The sequence below is a fragment of the Parathielavia appendiculata genome, assembly GCF_033297405.1.
Source record: "Parathielavia appendiculata strain CBS 731.68 unplaced genomic scaffold N657scaffold_19, whole genome shotgun sequence".
NCBI lineage: Eukaryota > Fungi > Ascomycota > Sordariomycetes > Sordariales > Chaetomiaceae > Parathielavia > Parathielavia appendiculata.
In genome coordinates, this window is record NW_026944238.1 from 125,748 (window position 1) to 141,055 (window position 15,308).

A 15,308-nucleotide genomic window follows, 5' to 3' on the forward strand; every position below is an offset into this window, starting at 1 on the left:
AACGGCTGTAACGCCGAGCGTGTTCCGACCACCGGTTCCTTGACGAGCGCCCCTGGAGTGCTGAATTCCGGGAAGCTGCGCCTGCACACACAAAACAATGGTTGCCTCAAACGTCCACTACGTTTATATCCCAGCACCATGTGCACGGCACCTAGCAAACATGGTCGACCCGGTAGCTGATCGCTGGCAGGAAATCTTCCTGTTATTCCAAGCGCAAGGTCCCGAGAGGGGCAACTGGTACCCTGAGATCGAACTGCTCGACGAGACGGTCCGGTGCCACATCGAGCGCTACCTCGCCTGGCGGCTTCAGTGGCTCTTTGACGAACATAGCCAGTTCATAGCCAACTGCTTGGACTGGGAGGAGCGCAACCCCGGTTGCCGGCAAGAGGATCAAGTCTTCCAACATCTGGACATCCTCTCAGCCAGGAGATGGACCGCGCCATCGAATTGTTCTGTTCGGACGTGGTCGAGGTCCACACCCCGCTCCGATAGCAGGACTGGCTCAGCATCATGACTATTTTTCAAGAGAAACGGTACCCTCTGCATGTGTCACAGGGAACAAGTCCGCCGGAGGATATACGTCTGCCCGGGGTAGAAGAGTCTCAGTATTCTTCACTCTCTACGTGTTGAGGACAGTGTCCTGGTACCGACCTATCGACAGTGGCCCTGGAGGCAACGCTTTTGGTAGAAGGGCTGGAGTGGACTCTGGGAAGTCAGGGTTGGACACCAGGAATCAATTTGGGAAGTCAGCTGGAAAGAATGGACATGAATGGACTCGGTTGCTATGGCAAGGGCGTAGGGAAGGTTAGCAGGCAACAGAACACGGGACAGGTTCCCCAAGATACCTGATATCTCAGCAAGCTCAGATAGGTCAATATGACATACAAATAATGGGCCTCAACCCTGGGACTTGCATAGAGACCATGTGAAAGCATGTTGATTGTCCGCCTTAACCAGCAAGCTCTGTTCTCCCAAGATCTGATTCTGTTGCTCTAATATCGCTTAAGTCTTCCACCATCCAGATGTCTTCAAGAGGGTAACGTGAACCGCCGAGATTAACGCTTCGCAATACAACACGCCCGCATTGCTTCTCCATGCATAAGGGAGTCTGGTCTGCCGTAACATACGGTGCTCCCTGCCTGCTGCTGCTACGTACAATGCGGCCGCCTCCGAGTTATTCCCCAGATCCTCTCCAGACTGGAGGCCCAGGGACTGCCCACTCTGTCCGGTTTGAAGTTGGCTCCTCGTAGATATTGAGATGAAGTTCAGGATCTGGCATAGCACATCAGTACTAGTCGACGCTTTGACGCAACCGCACCCTGATTAGGGCAACGGGAGTGTTCTCTCTCACCGTCTTTCGACCAAACTCCAGGGATAGATGCCAGATACTCCTCGCCGGGGGTCTCGTCCCAAGAACTAACCACATTCAAGTGCGCACATTCAGGATAGAATTCTGGAGTGAATGGCACATGTAGCGAGATAAGTTCGTGTCTGATCAGGTATGCGCCTCCCTTGAGCCTTTCCGGGATTGTCGCGGTCCAGGTGTAATTGTCGGCAATCAACCTCTTCTGCGCCCACACCCCGTCTCGGACCGTGCCCGACAACAGGCTGGCTTGGTCAATCTTGAACCAGTGTCTGCCGGTGCCGTTGAAAGACGAACAGGCCGTCGGTTCCGGGCCGCAGTACGCAATCCACACAACGACGGCGCCAATATCGTGAGGCCATCCTCTGAAGTATGCTTTGATCTCGGCGCCGGCGTCGATGGTTGCGTACTCTTCGGCATAGCTGCCGGGGTTGTTGCAGACCAGCGTGGCGTGCTCGCTGTCGACGATGGGGCTGAAGTCAATCCAGTGTCGTTGGATGGATGATTGCCCCTCGGCGGGATAATAGGGGAAGAATCTATAGTTACACGGGGTTTTATCAATCGGGGCTTCCACGCTCAGGTCGAATGCCAATCTTAACTGGTCCAGCTTGAACCCATTCATGAAGGCGACTGGACGACATTCAGATGTGTTGTACTTACCCAGGTCGCCAGTCGCCTGCAATCGAATAATTCCACACCCCGCCGTGCCCATGGGTTGCTGAGAGCAGCAGGGATATAATGAAGTGGATGAAGACGAGGGACATGTTGCAGAATGGCCGCAGGGATCCCAAAATAAGTTGTCTCGGTGCCTACAGGCTGAGTTGTAGGTCAGGGGGAAGGTTTTGAAATCGCAGGGCGGACAAGCCGGCTCCCCTTCTCTGATTTTGGCTCGAACCCGGCTATATTAGCATGTAACCCAACTCAAGAGATGCAAGATATGCGCCGAAGTGGGCACACGCCGGGGCTTTAAATTAAACAGGCGTAAGCAGAGGGCAGATGTTAGCCCGTTCATTGTCTTCTCAGGTTCTCCAATGATACACGAAACCTTCTGCCTTCTCGTGAAGGAGAGTCTCTTCTTCCAGTCGGTGATTGATAGAGATCAGCCGTCCAACCAGAAACGGGGAAGCGAGCGGGCCTGGAACCCATGGTAGCTCTGAATTCCCTTTCCTTCCCTTTGGTAAATACCGAGAGGCCGCGGCCTCCATTGGAAATAAACATGATGAACTCAACGTAAATGTGATGGAGAGAAAAAAGCTGATATCCCTGCCATGCTTGATCTCTGCTCCTTTGGCCCTTAGAGCTGCGACTTCTCAGTTTTCCTGTTTCCACTTAGTGTCTTCTTGCACTTGCTTGAGCTTCTGCTAGCAGGTTCGCAAAACATGAACTCAACTCCGCCTCCTCTTGCTCCGCTTTGCCACATGCTCTGCTCTGGAAGAGTCCTTCAGCTCGTCTGCCTTGCGTAGATCCTCAGTCTAAGCCTTTCATTCTGCCAGCAACTTATGCGCGTGGTCCCAGCCGTGAAACCAAGATGGAATTTGGGTGAGAGATGGTAATCAGGGAATCCTGAGTGATCTAACAAGGGAAGCCTTGCCAGTGTTTCTCGCCGTTGCGTGTGTGGAGTAGGCGGTTCGGCTGTTTTGGCTGTCTCAGCGGTTTGGGGTGGCTGTAGATCCCCTGAATACCAATGCGTCCCCTCCACCTCCTCGTCATCCAAGTCATCTGATTCATCCACGTCTTCGACCTCATCTTCCTGTAACTCCGCCTCCGAGTCCATTCCGTAGTCCAGCGAAAGGAGTTTCTGAGAAACGGGATTCCTGGCAAGCTTCGAGAGGATTATCGAGTTGCAGCCAGGGGGTAAGGCGGTGATGGTACCGATATATGGTGACCTCACATCTTCCGAAGACTTGATTGACTTCAGCGGTACCGACTTCAAAGCCTCCAAGGCGATCTTCGTCTGGGCGGCTCGTGATTGTGCGCTCAGATTAGCGGGTGCGGAGTAATGATCGAGCCCCTCAATCATCTCAATGATCTCCCTCACGCTGGGTAGACACGTCCGCAGCGCACTTTGTGCGGGAAATGGAATGTTTTTATGGGGTCGAAGCGGGATGTTGGTGTCGGTGGCGGTCGCTCCCCGGGCAGGTATTCCTCGAGAACCTTCATTTGGCCTGTCTCTCTTGTTGCTTGTTTCGAGAGGTCCGCTGCACAGTCGAAGCAAAGGTCTACGCGGCCAATGAGCCTGTAATGGTTTGATGATGTTTAGCTCGAGGTTCAGACGCCACAGAAAACAAGGTACTGCTAACCAGGGCCTGGGCGTATCCACCGTCGTTTGGGTCTGCGATCGGCTTGACGTTTTCTTGTGACCGGCAGCCACCCGCGTCATGCTTCTTTTCCTTTGGCACTGCTCCATGATTGTCATCGGCCACTGCCGTGGGACAGTTTGTCGTCATTGACAGCGAGACTGCCGGGGCGATATTGCCTTGTTTGTTTGACCCAGTATGGAGTTGGGTTTGCTGTTACGCTCTGGCGGCTCTGGTGTCATTGCTGTCCGTCCTGCCATCTTCTTGGGAGCGATGCAGCCACAACCTGGCTGCAGCCTGTGAAGCATCCTCGTCAAGTTGCAGCAATGCTGGATGCTTCGTGGGGGTTGCTATGTCGGAAGACACTTCGCGATCAACGGCGCCAACTGGTCTGGATTCGGAGTACGCGGCGGTGGTGCTTGGTCCGTTTTTGGTCGAAGGAGACATGGTGGGTTCAAACTCCGACGGTTGAGATGGGCGGGATGGAACGGCCTTCACATCATTCACATCACAAATGTTGGGAGGTCGCGCGGGAATGGTTGGATGTTGAAGTGGATGGATGATAAACTCCATAGTGGTATCAGGCGCCAGGGCATCGATCTAGTCAAGTTGTCGGCGAATCAAGTCGGTGCTTCCGCGTCCCACGACGTTTCGGTGGCGTGTTGTGGCAATTCAGCTCGAAGTTCCGTCGTCCTCATCTTGTCGGTCGGTTCGCTCGATTCAAAGGTCCAAACTGTGCTTGGGCAACTTCCAGACGGACAACCCGAGCTGCCAGAACTCGACTTGCACCTAAACGCTTGGGCTCCGCGGTGTTGAGCACTGTCTTCCTCGAGTGATGGACTGGGCAGTCTCTTCTTCCCGCTGTGCCCGCTGTTTTGGGCGCGCTGTTGTGACATTTTGGAGTCGAGGTCGTTGGAAAGAGGACGTCGGGCATCCAACTCTTCAGCATTTGGAGACGCTGCGAGTTGAATAGACCCAACCTTGGAAGTTTTGGAAAAACTACTCGAGAATGACCTTTTTTTTTTTTTTTAATTTTACCTTTATTTTTTCTATTTCTTTTTGCGGTGGATTTCGAGTGCCTCTGACAAGTGGTTCTGAGAAATTGGGATGAATGGCAAAGCCGAATTGTGTTTTATTGGCAGGCATGAGAGACCGAAAAGTACAGCTTCACAGCAATCGGCCAGTTGTCCCTCTGTTGTCAACTCTTTTGAATCGGCAAGGCCGGCCTAATGTGTCTATGTGTTTCTCGAGTCTAAGTTACAAAGCGTGCCTTTGCGTCGACTGGAAAATAATATTATGCACCGGCTTAGGTCTCATCCAGCCTCAAGCATGTTATTACACTCAATGAATCCGGATGCCCGCTACTAGTATTCTAAAAACCTATTGTCGCCGCAATCCTGAGGTGCAAACTCTGACCAAGCCAGTGGAGTGCTGTTAATCACTCCCTCTAACTGAGTTCGCCAGCCAAAGCGGTTATCAAGACGCAGTCCGACCTGACATCCTTGCCGTCACCGGATGACATGTAGTGAGCATTGCCGCAAGACAAGATATTCTGCCGTCCCAGAGCCGACATGGTGACCCGGTCGTCCGCTGCGTTGACGCAGCCTTTGATCTTCGCCCAGGTGCCAGCCGCAACGCCCACGTCCACCTCGCTCTTGGATTTGACCCAGACGCGGAGGCTGCCGCCGGTTGCGGACGCCTCGACATACGGAACCGACGCGCCGTTGGAAATTGGCGTCTTGAGCTCGAAGAAGCCGTTGCTGTCGAGGGTCCAGTGCATGGACGCGGTATTCGCCGGCTGGCTCGTCCCCTGCCATGCGATGAAGGTGGAAAGCGTGTTCATGTACCGCGTTGAGCCGTCAGGGAAGGGTTGCGACGAGACCCAGAACTTGCTGCCGGTGCCCACTGACTTGCATTGCAATGGGACGATGGTAGTGGGCGTGGAGGTTGCGAACACTGTGGTCGTCTTGGAGACGGTGATGGTCTCTGTCGCGGTGGCGAGGTCCGTGATAGCCACCGTCTCCAATTCGGTCTTGGATGCTGTCTCGGTCACAGTGACAGTGTCGGTCTGAGTGCTGGAGATGGTGGACAGCGTTGTGGTGATCGCATCAGAGGCCGTCACTGTAATTGTCTCGGACGATGCAGGCACCGTGACAGTGGTGGGCACAGCTCCTGCGCACTTGCAAGCTTGTATGTACTTCTTCCAGTCCACGCAGACAGCGGTCAGGTGGCCTGGAACCTCTCCAGAAGTAGCATCACGAGCAGTCAATGTTCCCCCGTATATGGTCTGAGTTGATGTGACGGGTGCAGCGGTGGAAGCGATGGTCGTGGTGACGGACTCTGTGATGGTCGCATAGATGATGTCGGTCTGGGTGGTCTTCGTGATGGTTGTGGTCTCGGTGAATAGCAAAACGTCGGTTGATGCAGTCTCAGTGACGGTTTCTGTGAACAGGGAAGTCGACACGGCGCTCTGAACTTCGGTTATGGTTTCCGTCACAGTGCTATGTGGCGCGTCAGCATTTTGATTGACTGTTACCTAGGCTCTTCAAGAGCTGGTTCACTTACACGGCAGAAAGAGTGACGGTGACAGCCAAGTTGTTAGAACACTCAGCTAGGGCATCTGCACCCCCCAGGGCAATGTCTCTCAGACATATGTTACTTCGACAACAACTCGCAAAGGCAGAGTGGAAGAAGGCAGCGCCCGTCAAGGCGGCAAGTCCCAGATTCTTCATTGTTTAAGGCTCGGGCAAAAGACTGACGAGAAGTGAAATGAATGACTGTTGAATTGAAAGACCCAAACCAGTTGAGTTGAAAACCCTGATTCTTTTGAGCGAACCATCTCAGCCCTTGCCCTTTGGATGAACCTTTGCCGTGGACAGGGTGTAAACAATAGTCCTCTTGATAGCGTTCCTTCACTCCGCTCAGCGGACAAAACTGTCCAGCCTCTCCCTTGTCCGCGTGGCGTTCAGCGTGGGGTTGCGCGGGCCATGCCAATTTCCCAGATTGGCATCGGTTAATGCAATCTTGTGAGTGATGGGTCTAGGCCAAATCACCACAAATCCAGATGATCGGAAAGTTCAATCCCGATCTTCAACAAAGAGGCGTATCCATCTACACGTGTGCGAGCATTTCAAACGCTGTCGTCACTTGTTGGGCATCAACACACAATAAAGCCTGTTTGGTTAGGCCGCTTCAACCCTGCTATAAAGGTCTTCATTCCTCCTATTGACCTTGAACAAGAACACGAATAGGGTAGTTACATGTAGAATCATTGAACAGCTAGGCTCATGTGTTACATGTGAGGTCTAACCACTAGTTATATCTTTTGTTATATACCTCCCATCCAAACAATTAGCACCTCCCTTCTCCTCCTCTTCCAGCTCCTTTCCCTACACGAACAATCTCACTCGCCCCTCCAAGAGCCCCAAACCAGGGTTGATTGAGGTCTCGAATTGTTAGGATAAAGAGAAGGATGAGGATAAGGTGTATTAGGGGCAGCCCTTATGGGAGGGTAAAGAATCTGATAATTCTGTGACGTGGGTGTGGATAGGCGAAAGCAGTGAGTTGGGGGGTTCAAGGTGTAACGGCGAGTACTTAAGGTACTAGTATGGGTGTGGTGAGTGTAACCTGCCACTGATTTAAATGTCAACATGGGTGTGCATATTTCCATGGTTGAAGCTTGGTAAGCATTGGTTTTTGTAGTCTCGATTCTCTGATCGAGGTAGAGGTTAGACCGTTAGAGACACTGTCAATCCTTTATAAGATTCCGTGATGGTGTGTGTGCCTCTATCTAGCAGCAAGACGGCGCAATGTCTCAGGTTTATCTTGAGGAGTCATGCGGCCTACACACAGATATAGACAAGGCAGGAATAGAATATCAATAAGGTTGCGATAATCCAGTTACTACATGCTTTGCTGCTTCTGATCCCTGCTCATGTCGACAGTCTGGCCCGGCCTGCACGGTTTCAATGTTACGTGTAGTTATTGCCTGCCACCCATCCCATTGTGTTTCTAACTAGGATTGGGGAACAGAATGAAGCTCAGAATCTGAGGTCTCACTAGGTAGGTTCAAACATTTAAAGAAGAAGCACAATGGCTTAAGCCAAGTGGGAAGAAGAATAACTGAAGGAAGACAAGCCTGAACTAGAGAACATGACCCCAATCGAGTCTGATCAAGAACGCGAGTCCCCAGCCCCCTTTCCATTCTTTCATCGTGATAATGCCCTACGCCTGGTGCCTAGTCTACATACCTTAACCATCTCTCCTCACCTTAGGCTCTCAGGGATACACAAAGGTGCCTGGGCAAAGCTCCTTCGCAACCAGGGTGGCATTCGCCGACACCAACAACTCAATCCTGTCCGTGATGTCCTGGGGCAGCCGATCGTAGTCGGTCTTGCGGTCAGGATGTGTGAGATATTCAGCAGCCTTGATGGTATGGTCCTGCAGGTTCTCAATGCCCGAGGCGTACATGGCGATGAACCACTGCTTGTGCGCCTCCTGGTAGCTCGTGAGGGTCCCGGGCTTTGGCGCGCTGGCGTCCTGCTCCAGCTTTGCCAGGACGGCGTCCATCTCACGGATGGAATACTTGAGCCGCTTTCGCGTCTCGGCGTGCTCCATGTACTGGCATGTGGCGACTATGCGGCCCAGTGCGCATGTGCCGCCGAGGACGGTATACAATTTGTTTCTGTCTCCTCCGAACGGGATGTCGATCTTGAGGTTTGCGCGAGACCTGATATGGTGGCGTGTCAGAGAAGGGCGGGATTTCAGGGGACCAGGTGCAATGCAATATGCACGGGTAGGTATGTATAAGTAGGAATGCTTACACGGAACTTGTATCCGTTCTCCCTCACGGGGAAAAGTGTTATGGCCTTATCGTAGTTCGCGTCGTTGCCGATCCTGTTGAGCATCCCGTCGGCAGGGCCGTCCGCCTGGCCGATCTTGAACACGTCCTTAGCGAGTTGTTCGCAGCCGCTGTCCCCCGGGAAGTGCTTCGCCTGGAGGTCGTTGAGGAAATTGCGGATCCAGTTGCCCTCGTAGACGTGCTCGCCTAGCGTGACACCACGTTAGTCGCACAACATGAGAAAAGAAAAGGGGCACGTACTGTTCCATTGCGTGTCTTCGTCCATGTCGTTTGAATTGGTGCTGTGCACGACTCTCCACTTTTGGGGTGGCAAGGCTCAACTGCGTCCGGCTCGGTGCTGCAGCCGGGTAGGTTGATGCCAATCTGCATGATGGGCACTGGGTTCCCGGCATGTGCGTTGTCTCTGATCTCGGGCGGCGGCGGGCAATGCTTGAGCCAGATGGGCCATTTCGAATGTGTCTTGTACTTGACACGCGGGTCGCACTTCAAGTTGTAGTATTTCCACTTTTCCTCTTCCTCGCGACTGCGGCGCTTCTCGGCCCGCGGCACCAAGACAGCACGCTGCGCCGGGGTTGTCGTCGTCGTCTCGGATATTAACTTCGTTATCCCACCAGGTGGCCATTTCCTCGTCCATGTCGGCGGAGATGCAGGATCCCTCGGGAGCATCGCCAAAGCTGAGACAAATAGAGGGAAGCTCAGGGACCTCGAGGTCTTCGAAGAGCACCTGGTTGAAGAAGACGTCCTTCTTGCCGTCGACCTCCTTTCCAGGCCTCCAAGCCGACGACGGCGCCGACATTGAGTTCCAGCGAGGCACCAAACAGTTGCTGCTGTCGTCACAAAATCCCTCGCTATTGTAGCCCATCTCTGCCTCGATCGATAGAGGGACTTTGAGGTGGACATCGGCCGTTATGCCGTTCTCGTCTGGGCAAACAAAATTATCGCATCAGTCTCTGGCTCATTTAACAAGCAGACACCGCACGAGATAGACTGGCACATACCAATAATCTCCAAGCTAACAGCAACCGCAACCTTGCCCCAGACCTTCCCTTTCGCCTTGAGGGCGGCCGCTTCCAATGTAGGCGGCTGGAAGTCAAATTTTGGCGCCCAACCCTCCACCTGAACCTTCTCCTCGGAGATGAGATGAAACTTGGCAATCGAACTGTCCGAAATGGTGGCCGAGATGCTTGCGGTTATGGTAGCCTGGGCTTCGATGGACCTGAGCTCGTAGCCAGCCAGTAGTTTGGCGGCCAAACGTCAAACCTCCTGGTATTCTCCAACCCAAAGGCAGAGGGATAGAGAAGAGCTCAAACTCCTGATTAGCCCAGTCCTTGCCCGAGAAATCGTAGAACCCTTCAGGGTAGCCTCGAGGTTAAGCGCCGCGCCGAGGCCCAGCGGCCGGGCCGAGAGCACCAGGCGGTCGAGCCCACCAGAGACGCTCCCCTCAACATGGCCGGCAAACTCGAGCGAACCCCGGACACCGCAGTCAGCGCAGGCAACGGTGAAGCGTCGCCTACTTCCACGTCGAGTTCTTGGCGTGCAAGAGGATTGTCAAGTTGTACGGGTGGTAGGTCGCGCGGCTGACGACCCACGGCGCGGGCGACCAGTCGCGGCCGCACTTGATGTGGTCGGCGCCCATGACGAAGGAGCGCATCGTGTTGAAGTTGACCCACTCCTACTCGCGCTTGGCGGCCTGGAAGCTGATGTTGTGCCGGAACTGCAGCATCATGTCCTCGGTGCAGCGCGCCGCCTTGAGCGCCCAGCCGAACTTGGCCATGTCGATGATGCGCTGGCTTTGGGGGGTCCAGGTGACCAGCGAGACGACAGTCGAGTGGTTGGTTTCTGGAGGGCAGGTTAGAGGCCTGTTGCGATGGTCATTTGTCGGTCCCATTTTCCCTCCTTCATGTTTCATGTTCTGTTGTTCGTTGTCTTCCTCGGAAGGAGGAAGCAGGCTGGATAGGGAACAGTACAAGCAATGGAAGGTCTCACGGTTGCCGGTGCTCCATAGCATCTACTCATGGTCACCCAGGGTGACGTTGGATACCTGACCAGAATCGTCTCTCTTCTGGATGACCGTGGGATCCCGCAAGTACCGCGGGACTGGTTTGGGGTCGACGAAGTCTTCAGAGGCAGAAACGGCCTGGAAAATGCAAGCAAGGGCAGAAACAAACAGAAGGGCTCGCATGGCGGATATTGCTGAGCTACGGCAGGCTGTCTTCGATCGTGCCCTGGTTCCTTCAACGCTCGTCACTCCAACATGCCATCACAAGCCTGGTTATGTAGTTGATACGAAGTGACAGTACTCTTTTTGGTTTAGACCAACGTTGCCCCGACCGGATCCCTGGATGACTCTCCTGGTAATGGTTTCACGATCCAAAGTTCCTCCACCGAAGTTTAAATGGGACGATAGATTACAGGTGTGTTGCATGTAGGACTGTAGGAGATGTCCTCTATGAAGCAGGCAATCACGGTGGTGTCATGGCCAAGCAGGCCAACACGTAGTTTGAGCTCTCAAGTGTCATTCACCCACTACACAATTGACGGTCTCGAACGTTGCCAGGGATTACCGCTGGGTCTTACATGGATGCTGGTTTCTACCCAGCTGCCTTATCGGGCACTTGTTATTGGCCGTCCATACAATGGCTGGGCAACATGAGCCGTGCCGTGCACGCGAGATGGGTGTAGACGACGGAGGAAGACCCAATCCTGCCGAGGCTCAATGCTGTCGTCGGCCCGTCTTTCAGCCCTTCGAGAAATTGACCAACCGCAATCCGCCGTTGCAACATATTCTGAGATTCCCCTAAGCCATCTCGGACATATGAATTACTGGCTAACGTTTCATCCAAAGTATAGCCTCAGGCCTCTCAGCGTCCCTATCTTGGTTTCCAAGGCATCTGTTCGTTCCCTGGACCAACCTGAATGATGGGGACGAACTTCAGTCTGTTACCTTTTAGGTCCGTATCTGTCACGGGTAGTGACAGTGTGAGGTTCATGTGCGCAACTCCTGGTTCGACTGGACAGTTCGAACCACGGTCCCTCTTTTGAGGGTGTTACGCAGTGGTCAGTTGCGCCCACCCGTGACAGTATCCTTGGCCTTAACAGCCAATTCGGTCAGATTTATGGGGGAATACTATTCCCTGTGAAGTTTGAACATGCCAGCTCAGTCTAGATCAGTCAGTGCCAGAGCAAGGGACACTGGTGCTAATTAAACCACCAACAGCCTCTTAGACCGGGACTCACACCAACTGTGTGTTCTCACCGAGAATAACCTCCTAGCTCATTCTACCTTACGCCTTTCTCCCTCGGGATCGGCCAGCTTTTCACGAGATGTTCACCCACTCTACACTCCATAGTCCAGCGTCTGCCGGTGCTACAGTACCTACGACCCCTTCTTGACCTCCTCGCCCGTATCATCAGGGATATGAAGCTGCCTGGTTGCGGCTTTCAACTTCTTTTTCACTTCTCTCGGCTCGATCGTCCACAGGTATCCATATCTTCACTTTGTAGAGCTCACGGATCCTGAGTACTGTCGGTTGCGTTCTTCACAACATTTCGTCTGGTGGTTCATTGTTCCGTAAGTGGGACCGAGGCAGGATATTCGTGGTGCGGCGAAGCAATTGTCTTGGAAACCGGCAGGAGTTATCAAGTCTTGCGAGGCAGCTTAGTTTGTCTTCCAAGTTGAATCAGGGTGGCCGAATAACTTGCGAATCTAGGTACGGTAGCTAAGGTAAACGGGAAGGCTGTCTGTGCCGGGAAGGTCTGGACATGTCTAAAGTCTGACGGCAACTCAGGTTGTATTCTCCGGAAAAATTGCCCCATGGTGATGAAGTGCACAGTTATGCATGGTGAGTAGGGTGTAGTGCTCGCATAGAGAGGAGAACAGTCCCCCTCAGCTGACGGGATACCCTGTGTACCGTATTACCATGGAGGTCCATGGTATGTGCCTGATTGTATAGAGATGGTCTTATAGGCCTCCTCCCGTTCTATGGCTTTTATGTGAGATCTACACCCGTTTCAGGAGACATCAGGCAATGTAATATGTAGTCTGAGGGAAGTGTCGGAACGAAGCCGCCTTGATGGCTGCATTCAACGGACCTCGGTGGTTGATTGGTGCCAGCACTGCAACCCCTCTTCCTTACATACTTAGTCCTCTCCCATGCCCATCAACAGCATGGTCAATCAATAACTTTTACCACCTTAAAAATTCAATCCACTGCTTTGACTGGGAATAGCTTCTTCCAGCATATATCTCAGCGGTCGTCGCCCTGCAGGTTCCAACAGGAAGACCTGCTCTAGTACCAGTTATGAGAATGTTGAGTTCTTCATTCAACGATTCCTACTTTGGTATGCCGGATCGTGACTTGAACGTATTACTCCATATCCCGAATATAAGGGGCACTCACACGAGCCCTAAATGCATACATATGACTATGTGACTTCTAATAACTTTCACAAGTTGATATCTCCTGGGACTGCCTCTGAACTCGGGACTCACCATTGGATACACAGGAGGAAGAAATTGAGCGGAAGTAGTGGAGGTTAGGTACTCCCAAAACAGGCTCCCGGCGTGATTGAGACACGCCCAAAGTCTACAAGAATTGCCAGGGCCGTGTCTTGAACACCAACTTAGAAGTGCATGTACTACTGAGGTAGATATCGCCGTGGACCCTCTTTTTTTTGTTCCAACTCCGATGTAGTGCATAACCCGATTTCGACTACGGCTGATTTGAATCCTCCTTCACGGGAGAGTTTGATGCATGTGTCCATACCTTACTTGAGTTTCTCGCGGACTAACGGGAATCCGGGAATACGTACTGTGATCTCTGCCTCGGAGCAATCCTGTGTTTGGTGGAGTGTCTGGAAACTACAGTAATTAGAGGCCGTATGATTGGAAGCCTGGCAAAGTGACTTGGACTTGAAATACTTTGGATCGAGTCATCGCGAGAATGGGCCTGACGGTGGCATCACAAATTCGGGCACGGCTCGACCCGGTGTCCAGTCAACCCCCTTTGTTCGGCGCGTTTGCACAGCCCCTGGAGCCACTGCTGCTCATTTCAGGGGCATTGTTTACCTCGCGGCATTGGTTGAGGTGATCAACAGACTCGAGTCAGGGCCGGTTCGAACTTCACACGTACAACTCAGGGGAGACACGGTGGTTCCCCGGCCCGACGTTAGTGTGACGAGTTTGGCTTCCGGGAAAAGTTTCGTGGTTGGCTCAAGAACTCGATTTGAGTCGTGCGTTCTTAGTCATGTTGAGCCGCGCCGTTAGCTTCTTGATTGTGGATCGGACTGGAGCGACCGGATAGGGCGGGTCAAGAATGACATGATTCCTTCAAAGTCCCCTTCCGCATGTGGGGTGGATCGGGGCCTGGGCCAGTCCAGCCATCGGATATGACGGCAATGTGCGACATATGCATGACTACGTCATAGGGTCTCTCGTCTGAACCAGCAGCACGAACCATAGCAGTTCGAAGTTTTGTGATGGGAATTTGTTGGACATGCGAACCGGAGAAGCTACAATAACGCTGCCCAACGAGGTTGTTGCAGGGCGAATTTAGCTCCAGAAGCGAGCAAAGGAGACAAGGCAGGGTCACCGCCGGTGTCTCAGGGTCCTGCGGGAAGGAGGGAGCCGGGTCGCCATTGGTTGTGTTTGGGAGATCAGCAGGATCGGCAAAGAGCAGGTCTTGGCACCTTACTGGTCCAGATCCTGAAGCCAGAGGCATCAACGAAGCTGCCTTGGTGATGAACGATTCCCGTCTGCATTACGGATACTGCGTATGGCAGGTTATTCGTAAATACTGTATTGCGGTCACAAAGCTTTTTGTTCCTGTTGCAACTGGTAACGTAAGGTCCACGACGGTTTTGAAGGGCCAACATCAGTCCTTCGTGCCGTGGGAGAGCCATTGGCACCCCAGGCACCTAAAGCCGTGGCGCACGGCAGCGAACTTTACTTACACCTATTGAACCAACCACACAGCTTCAATCAGCACTACCTGCACTCTAACGACATATTCTCACAAGGACTCGGAGAACAGAACGAGTGGTATCAACAGACTTACTTTATTTCTTAAATTCCGAAATACCTTAGTGGATACACAAGTAACATGGAAGGGAGGCAGGAGCGCGAGTCCAGTTTGGCAAATCCAGTTGCATGTTGGCGATGGCGGCCTCCAGGCCCAAGAGTGGGTTAAGACCCTGAGCCTGATTATTGTAACTCCGTACTGTACGTATGTACAGTTATGTACATAAATACCAAGTGGATATCTCAGGTCTGAAACGTATGGCGCGTTTTTGGAAAACCCCGCAAAAAACCGCCCAGCCCTTTGATATCACTTTCAGAGAGGTAATTTTGGCAGTCCTCCCGTATTGCCCGGCAATCACGCAGTAGATTTCTTTAAAAAGCCATTAGCTAATGCAGCTCGTCGAGCTCAAAAGATTGATATCCTTTGGAAATGATGCATTTTTGTGGTTGTCGAGATGCACGAGCTTCAATTCCGGGAAGGCATTTCGCTCCCCTGGAACCGGCCGTCTGGCACCCTAAAAATTGGCGCCCAATCCACTAATCATTTAGGGCTCAACGCACTAATTTCAGGACTTCAGATCTCAACGACAGTTATCAATCTCAGGGCTACAGTACATACATTGGACGCTATATGACACTTGCACCCTTTCCACCCACCTCCCTGCCCCCCCCCCCGAAAAAAAGAAAAACCAAAGAACGAAAAAAAAGAAGAACAGCCAAGCAACCCCCTTTTCACGCTTCCGGCGGCCATCTACGCTCCAGATCCCC

The 15,308-nt window shown here is 52.8% G+C and overlaps 3 protein-coding genes across 3 annotated transcripts; all 3 read right to left on the minus strand.

Annotated features, from left to right (window-relative positions):
- Positions 1 to 843: 843 nt before the first annotated feature.
- N657DRAFT_603405 (lytic polysaccharide monooxygenase) lies at positions 844 to 2,134 on the minus strand. Its single transcript, XM_062790145.1, has 2 exons — positions 1,352 to 2,134; positions 844 to 1,272 (listed from the first exon to the last, which is right to left on the minus strand). Exons 1-2 carry the CDS (start codon positions 2,073 to 2,075, stop codon positions 1,175 to 1,177), a joined length of 822 nt encoding a protein of 273 aa, XP_062643863.1. The 5' UTR covers positions 2,076 to 2,134; the 3' UTR covers positions 844 to 1,174.
- A 2,728-nt stretch (positions 2,135 to 4,862) lies between these two features.
- On the minus strand, positions 4,863 to 6,605 carry N657DRAFT_674442 (uncharacterized protein). The gene is made up of 2 exons (XM_062795749.1): positions 6,226 to 6,605; positions 4,863 to 6,161 (listed from the first exon to the last, which is right to left on the minus strand). The coding sequence occupies exons 1-2, from the start codon at positions 6,390 to 6,392 to the stop codon at positions 5,108 to 5,110; spliced, it is 1,221 nt and encodes a 406-aa protein (XP_062643864.1). The 5' UTR covers positions 6,393 to 6,605; the 3' UTR covers positions 4,863 to 5,107.
- Positions 6,606 to 7,675: 1,070 nt separating this feature from the next.
- N657DRAFT_702672 (uncharacterized protein) lies at positions 7,676 to 10,703 on the minus strand (the record flags this gene model as incomplete). Its single annotated transcript, XM_062797366.1, has 8 exons — positions 7,676 to 8,370; positions 8,484 to 8,707; positions 8,821 to 9,082; positions 9,120 to 9,442; positions 9,520 to 9,742; positions 9,782 to 10,031; positions 10,198 to 10,360; positions 10,568 to 10,703. 8 exons carry the CDS (start codon positions 10,701 to 10,703, stop codon positions 7,939 to 7,941), a joined length of 2,013 nt encoding a protein of 670 aa, XP_062643865.1. The 3' UTR covers positions 7,676 to 7,938.
- Between the last annotated feature and the right edge of the window lie 4,605 nt (positions 10,704 to 15,308).

Bases quoted from the DNA above. Each gene is read 5' to 3' on its own strand.
- N657DRAFT_603405 (XM_062790145.1), bottom strand. From the start codon at position 2,075: ATGGGCACGGCGGGGTGTGGAATTATTCGATTGCAGGCGACTGGCGAC. The intron at 1,273-1,351 runs GTGAGAGAGAAC...GTGCTATGCCAG, and splicing joins TGGAGTTTGGTCGAAAGACG to ATCCTGAACTTCATCTCAAT.
- N657DRAFT_674442 (XM_062795749.1), bottom strand. From the start codon at position 6,392: ATGAAGAATCTGGGACTTGCCGCCTTGACGGGCGCTGCCTTCTTCCAC. The intron at 6,162-6,225 runs GTAAGTGAACCA...CGCGCCACATAG, and splicing joins ACCGTCACTCTTTCTGCCGT to CACTGTGACGGAAACCATAA.